Consider the following 7,705-nt stretch of genomic DNA (forward strand, 5'->3'; position numbering starts at 1 on the left):
GTGTTTTACTACAATTAGAAATAAAATAAATCAATAATCCTCCAGGGCACACAGGTGTGTGGAGGAGGAGTTGTGGTCACCTTCTTATGGGCCACAGTCATCATGAGCCTTCAGTGGGGTCAGATCAGCTACCCAGAATCCCGTGTCAGCGTTGCTGGTTTCTGGTGTCTGATACCGAAGGGTCAGGCCCCTTCAGAAACTCAGACCACTTTTGTGCCAGAGGCGTACCTGGGAAGTGTCTCATGCCACTGTGCACAATTGGGGACCCAGCTGCTGTGACCTCACAAGGCAAGAAAAGCGAGAGTGAGCAAACAGAATATGTAGATGGGCCAGAATGTGTTTTTTGTGGGCAGAGGATATCTTAGTCTGTTTATCTTCTTGTCTCTTCTAATAAGACAATGCCTTTTCTGACTATGCTGTTGGAAAAGTCTCCCCACTTGCTCACTATGATCTTAGAATCCAATTATTCAGTCATTGTTCCTCAGTCTCTCCTTGTTTTCTTTCCTCTTTCCTTGGGGTTGAGTCTGTGCTTAACTGTGTGTCCTGAGAGTCAATGATTAAGACTGCCTGTGTGAAGAAGGAAATGTTTTCCTTCTCTTGACAAAATTATCATGAAAGATGTTGGAACAAGGATATTTTGGTTCAAGTCTCAGATCTGCCACTTTTTAGTTCTGGGATGCTGAGCAAGTCACCCCATTATCAAAATTCTGTCAGTATCTTTTTTCATTTTACTGGGTTTTGAATATCCTGTTAAGCATATTAGTGTTTTTGGTTCAGTTTAACAAGTGCTTAATGATCACCTACTATGTGACTGGGATCATCCAAAGGAAGATGTCCTCCCTTGGTTTCTTCACTCATTTGATAAATATGTTCTTACACACCTTCTATGTACCAGAAAGCATTCTAGGTGTTGAGGATACCCATGAAGAAGGCAGACATGTTTCTTGCCTCCCGCAACTCCCAGTGGAGTAAAGCATTTAGAAAATGATAATGCAACAGTCTAAGAAGTGTGCCAGGGTGCTGTTGGGAGCACAAGAGATACCTGGTACCTGAGCCAGACTGGAGAAGTGAGAGAAGGCAGGTCAGCAGAAGTGATGTCTGCACTGAGACCTAATGACAACTAGGAGATGACCAGCTAAGGGGGTATGATGTGGGATGGTAGTGTTATGTCACATTATGGCTGGAGCTTTGTAAGGCCAACAGAGATTTAAGGCCAGAGACACATGCAGGGGCCAGACCTTATGAGTCTTGTTAAGGAAACTGAGCAGGGTTAGTCAACGTTGATTTCTATTGCAACTCAAGAACTCTACCAGATTCAAATTGAACCACAGATCCATACATCTCAACGCCAGCGAGCAGCTCCAGAGATAATTGATTTGGAACCAAACCTTTGGGCAAGTGAAGTATTATTAGCCCTATTTTGTGAATGGAGTGGATCGCTCAGGCTGAAGAAGCATAAAAAACCCATCCAGTGTCACAGTGAGAGAAGACGAGAACTCAGGCCTCCAGTCTCTCAATGGAGTGAGTCACTCTGTTAGGGTCCGTGATCAAAGGAACGAGACTGATACAAAGCGAAGGTCAAACAAAACTTTATTTCGCACCAAGCATCAAGAATCAAACTGACTGGTCAGGGCTATCTCTTACGAAAAGGCGAGGACGATGTTCCCGACAAGGTCACTCCCAAGAAGGCCGCTCCGGACGAGGCTGCTCCGCAGATGAGGCCGCTCCATGATCAGAGCCGCTCCCAAGAAGAGGCCACTCCCAAGATGAGGCCGCTGCTCCATGAGGTTGCTCCCCAGACAGGGCCGCTCCCAAGAAGAGGCCATTCTGGACAAGACCGCTTCCCGGACGAGGCCGCTCCCGACGACAAAGAGGCAACGATGACAGCGACGATGACAAGGAGGACAACCCGGATGACACAGACTCTGCTCCCCACGATGCTACTCTGACAAGGCTGCCACCCAGAGGAAGCCACCGCTGCGGACAAGGCCGCTCGTGGCTCGGGGTGGCAAGGCATTTTGCGGCAAGGCTGCTGGCGGCTAGGGGCCGTTGGCATCTCTGGGGCACTGGCGTCTCGGGACCGCTGGCATCCAGGGGCTGTAGGCGTCAGGATCGCTGACCGCTGGGCCGCTGGACTGCTGGTGTCTCGGCACTGCTGACGTCTAGGGGCTGCAGGCGTGGGGACCGCTGACCACTGGACTGCTGGACCACTAGTATCTCGGGACCGCTGACCGCTGGGCCGCTGGACCACTGGAGTCTCAGGGCCGCAGGCGTCGAGGGACCGCTGACAGCTGGACCGCTGGTGTCTGGGCAGCTCAGGGCTGCTGGAAGCTGCACGCGGCTGAAGGCTGCAGGTGGCTCGGGGCCGCCGGAGGCGGGGCCTCAGGCGGCTGGAAGCTGCAGGCGGCTGGAGACTGCAGGCGGTGGCTCGGGGCCGCCAGAGGCTGGAGGCTGCAGGCGGCGGCTTGGGACCCTGGAGGCAGGACCAAAAGGAGGCGGCTGGAAGGAGGCAGGACCAAAAGGAGGCGGCTGGAAGCTGCTGGCCGCTGCTCGGGCCCCTGGAGGCAGGACCGCCGCAGGCGGGGCCGCAGGCGGCTGGAAGCTGCAGGCGGCTGGAGACTGCAGGCGGTGGCTCGGGGCCGCCAGAGGCTGGAGGCTGCAGGCAGCCGCTCAGGGCCGCCGGTGGCTGGAGGCTGCAGGCGGCGGCTTGGGACCCCCGGTGGCTGGAGGCTGCAGGGGGCGGCTCTCGGGGGCCGCCGGAGGCAGGACCTCCGGAGGCGGGGCCACAGGCGGCTGGAAGCTGCAGGTGCCTGGAGACTGCAGGCTGCGGCTGGGGACCCCCGGAGGCTGGAGGCTGCAGGCGGCAGCTCGGGGCCCCCGGAGGCTGGAGGCTGCAGGCGGCGGCTCGGGGCCACCGGAGGCTGGACCGCCGGAGGCGGTTATAGCTCTTACAAGAGCAGCTCTACTATTCACTGTTGACTCCCCTGCTCTCCGCCAACTCTCCGCGGACCCTCTCGCAGCAGCAGCCACCTGACAGCCTGGCGGAATAACCTTTATGGGTGTGGTTGAGCCCCGCCCCTACATAGGCGGCCAATTGAATTCCAATTTCCCCAGTAGATATACATACGCCTCACTGATTGGATGTCTCCACTCAGTCTGCCCCACCCTTATATCCAGGGTCCACAAGCAAGTTCCTCTGGGAGCGGCAGACCCTTACAACTCCACTGCCACCATTTAGTTATCCCACGTGTTTTTCAGTATAATACCTCACTTCGATACAGAATCATTTTAGTAGAGATAGTAATACAGAATTTAAGCCTATGAGTTGAAAATAATGAGAGAAGAAAGCCATGTTCACTGATAAGAGAGGGAAAGTGCCAAATAGTACTTCTTCCAATATTTAGAACAACCCTTTGGAATTTTCTACATTATTCTCCCCACCTCCCCACCAGGTCAGAAAATAGTTCTCATCTTTCTCAAGAAACAAAACAAAGGAGCATAGGGAAAGGGAAGGAAAAATAAATAAGATAAAAACAGAAAAAAATGCAGTTCTGGAGGAAGACAACCATGAGAGACTCTTGACTGCAGGAAAAGAACAAGGGTTGCTGGAAGGGAGGAGGGTGGAAGGATGGGGTAACTGGATGCTGGGGATTAAGGAGGGCATGTGATGAGATGAGCACTGGGTGTTACATGCAACTAATGAATCACCGAACTTTACTCTAAAACTGGTAATATACTATATGTTAACTAAATTGAATTTAAATAAAAAATTAGAACGAAATAATTCTGATCTTTCTTAACTTCCCTTTTCTTACAATTCCTCCTCATACCCAACAGATGCTTCTCTAGTGTTGAACCATCCAAAGAAAGTTACCCTCAGGGACTTCAGCAGCTCAAACCAGGAACTGAGGGCCCTGGGATGGGTGCTTCTAGAAAAGCCTGGGTTGGGAGCCACCTTGTGGTCAGGGCGCTGCAGAGCATAGCTATTTAATGAGGCAAATGCTTTTGGTTTAAAAAAGGAACAAGCTGTATAGCTAAAACATTTCCCAAAGTGATAAAAATGTTCAGACGAGTTGTGTGGTTTACAGCAACTCCCAGGAAACACTTTTTCAAACAGAATTTATCTCTGGTCTCTGTTGAAGGCAAACAGTCTGGGTTTCTGCTAGAGCACTGTTCCTATGATTGAAGAAATCATGACTTAGGCCAGACTAACAGTTCTCAAAGTGTGGTCTATGGGAGCAGGGAGGCCCAGGAGGTCCCCTTTTCCAACTACATATCTGGGGGAGGCTGAACTTTTCCATCCACGTCAACCAAAACAACATAGCACAACAGATTGAATGTGGGGGCAGAAATAAGAATCCAGCTGTCTTCTCTTAAACCAGATATTCAAGAGATTTGCAAAATATGAAACAATGATATTCACCCCAACACCATAACTTTTATTCCCCCCCTTGGAAAAGATAGGTATTTTGCAGAAAGCATGTTGTTTATGTTAACATGTAATGATTTTTTAATTTTTTCAATTAATATTTTTAAATTTTCTAAATTTTAATTTCTACATGATAAATATTGATAGATACAATGCTTTTCCACTCCCTCACTCGACCACACACAAAGTTCTGCAGGGTTCTCGCTAATTTTTTAGAGTGCTTAAGGGTCCTGAGCACAAAAAATGTGAGACCAGCTGGACTAAAGCAACATCGTGTCATCCTGAGCATTCAAAACACCTCAGAACACGGAGGTTCCGAGTGAGTGGTTCTGCACTTTTTGAGGCCCTGGCCCCAAACCACATAAACTGGAACATCAGGTTAATCTGCTGTGGTCTTTCCACCAACCTATGCTTTGAAGGCCCAACATTTGACGTTTGGGTTGTTCCCTGTGAGACACCTCCCGTGTCCCTAGAGATGTTTGCCCCTACCCGTCCCTGGTCCTGTTGGACACATGCTCCCACTTCACTGCTCCAGGAGACCAGCTGTGTGTGGACTCCATGGCCTCACGTGGTACTAGTGGGCCTTGCCTCACACCAGCAACCTGGGACTTCTGGCCCCCACGCCGCACGACCCAAAAGAACAGGGAAGTCAAACGCCTGGAGGGAGGCCTTTGACCAATGAGATTTAGGAGCAAGCCGACGCCATTTCCTTCCTCCCTACCTGCGGTGGATGTGCTGAGTAAAGTACGGGGCTTTCTAGAGACTACCCGGGAGCTGGAGTAGTGGGGTGCGGTGGGTGCCAGTGGTCCCAGCTCCTCCGCCACCACAGTCAAGCCTCCACTCAAAACTCTAGTTCTGTGAAGCCAGGCTGAGGCCGAGTTTACTATTTCACATTCTCAACATTCTCCATGTCCACCAAATGCAAATGACCCACAAAAGAGAGCCGCATTTTCCTTAGTTTGCCATTTTTTGACCCCAAGTGACAAAAATTAAAGCAGCAGCTTCTAACACTACTATCACCTGAGAACAAAGGTTTAAATTTCCCAAAGTGACATTCTTTTTTATTATGCAAAATATTATTGTTTACTGAGCTGGGTATTCAGGTTCTCTCAAAGCTCTCAAAATGGAATGTCTTTATCCTTAAAGGAATTTTTTTTTAAGATTTTATTTATTTATTTGAGAAAGAGAGCATGCACGCACAAGCAGGTGGGGGGAGGGGCAGAGGAAGAGGGAGAAGCAGGCTCCCTGCTGAACAGTAAGCCCAACTCCAGACTCAAACCCAGGACCCTGGGATCATGACCTGAGCTGAAGGCTGCCGCTTAACCTGAGCCACCAGTAACTTCAGGAATTCCCTCTTTTTAAAGTTTTTATTTATCCCATTTACATTTTTTTAAATATTTAATTAATTTATTTATTTGTCAGATAGAGAGAACACAAGTAGGCAGAGAGGCAGGCAGAGGCAGAGAGAGAAACAGGCTCCCTGCTGAGGAAGGAGCCTGATGTGGGACTCGATCCCAGGAACCTGGGATCACGAGCCGAGCTGAAGGCAGTGGTTTAACCGACAGCCACCCAGGCATCCCACATTTACCTTTTTTTAAAACCTTGAGGTATAACATATAATTGTCATGTCACAAAAACTCACCCTTACAATATCCCATTCACTGCTTTTAAGAAGTTTTTCTAGTTGTGCATCCATTACCGTAATCCAGCTTTAGGATATTTCCATCACCCTAATAAATTCCTTCATACACATTCACCACCATCCAACACCTACACAATAGTTCTGTTCCATAGTTCACCCTTTCGCTTTTTCTTTCTCCTCCCTTTCATGTCCAGGTCCACTGTGTTCCAGTGAATGGTCAGTTCATGTGAGCAGCAAGCATGGCTGCGGGGCTATGGCCACTGGCAGAGCAATCTCTCTAAATCACCTCCAGGTCTGTGTCTCAGACACTCAACAGAGAGTCACAAGCCTCTGTGGTTGAAGAGCCTTATTGATTGCCCATGGAGTAAAGTGCCCTTTCATCTGAGTTGGGTCAGCCTCTCTTTGTCAAATTGCTCTTTGCCAGTCCATCCCCTTCAGTAACAGTGGATGCCCTGGTGGGCTCAGCTGTCCAAAGACTGCTTGCTAGACAGCCCTTGCTCAGTCCTCAAAAGGCCTACTTTTCCTTGAAAAACAATTCATTCCTTTCCCGCTTCTTCTTGCTCCTCATCCTTCTTCTATTTTTCCTCCCTCTCTTTCCCCTACTTCCCTCCCTCCTTCAACAAAGCTACACAGAGCACCCACTAATGCCAGGCCTGGTGCAGGAGACAAGAAAATGAAATAACTAAGGCACAGTCCTGCTATCAGGGAGCTCACACTTAGGGAAGACAAACACATAGCCAGTTACTTTTTATAAAATTTTTTTAAAGATTTTATTTATTTATTTGACAAAGAGAGAGAGAGAGAGGGAGCACAAGCAGGGGGAGCAACAGAGGGAGAGTGAGCGGCAGACTCCATGCTGAGCAGAAAGCCCAACACAGGGCTTGACCCCAGGACCCCAAGATCATGACAGGAGGTGAAGGCAGATGCTTAACTGACCAAGCCACCCACGTGCCCTGACAGTTACTTTTTTTAATGTGATAAATTCTGGGATAAAAATAATCAGGGTATTATGGAGATAATGAAAAACATTTTTAATATTTTGTAATTTCCCTTTTAGTTTTTATTGGAGGAATAAATGAACAAATTTTTAATGTACAGAAATTTAAAAATTTTTATGTCAATTGAGATGTTTAAATATGTGTTCTCATCTGTCCAGAAATTAAATATTAATCTTTTTTCACTTCAATGTTGCCTTATTTTCATGTTTACATTTAACTCATTGATGCATCTAAAACATAGTCTCATGTATGATATGAGAAGACACTCCAACTTAATTTTTTTCTAAGAACTTATGTGTTTAGTATACAATGAACAACTGCAAAGTGACAAGAAAAACAACAGCATCCTGACATGAAAAATGGGTGAAGAATATGAACAGGAAGTTCACAGAAGGAAAACAAGGCACTGATAAATACATGACAAATACTCAACCAAATTGTCACCATTAATTGAACAAATGCAGATTGAAACACTAAGGTACCACTTTCCCCCTATTGTTATGGCAAAGACTAAAAACAGTGGCGTTCAGATTCTAGCATGGTTATATTGAAATGGACACTCCTGCCCTATTGATAAACATGGTTACAACTTTTATGAACACAGATTTGGTCATAATTTCAGGGTCCTGTGATGGA

At 47.8% G+C, this 7,705-nt stretch overlaps 1 protein-coding gene across 1 annotated transcript; it reads right to left on the reverse strand.

Moving 5' to 3' along the window:
• Positions 1–1,559: 1,559 nt before the first annotated feature.
• On the reverse strand, positions 1,560–6,125 carry LOC116574116 (uncharacterized protein DKFZp434B061-like). The gene is made up of 3 exons (XM_032314628.1): positions 6,072–6,125; positions 2,595–2,921; positions 1,560–2,413 (listed from the first exon to the last, which is right to left on the reverse strand). Exons 1-3 carry the CDS (start codon positions 6,123–6,125, stop codon positions 1,733–1,735), a joined length of 1,062 nt encoding a protein of 353 aa, XP_032170519.1. The 3' UTR covers positions 1,560–1,732.
• Positions 6,126–7,705: the final 1,580 nt, after the last annotated feature.

Source organism: Mustela erminea, chromosome 15 (assembly GCF_009829155.1).
Source record: "Mustela erminea isolate mMusErm1 chromosome 15, mMusErm1.Pri, whole genome shotgun sequence".
NCBI classification, from domain to species: Eukaryota; Metazoa; Chordata; class Mammalia; order Carnivora; family Mustelidae; genus Mustela; species Mustela erminea.

What these genes read in the sequence shown, in the direction of transcription:
- LOC116574116 (XM_032314628.1), bottom strand. Translation starts at nt 6,125, where the DNA reads ATGGATGCACAACTAGAAAAACTTCTTAAAAGCAGTGAATGGGATATT. An exon ending in GTGAATGGGATATTGTAAGG is followed by an intron (nt 2,922 to 6,071) that starts GTGAGTTTTTGT and finishes CCGGCGGTCCAG; the next exon opens with CCTCCGGTGGCCCCGAGCCG. An exon ending in AGCCGCCTGCAGCTTCCAGC is followed by an intron (nt 2,414 to 2,594) that starts CGCCTGCGGCCC and finishes ACCGCCTGCAGT; the next exon opens with CTCCAGCCGCCTGCAGCTTC.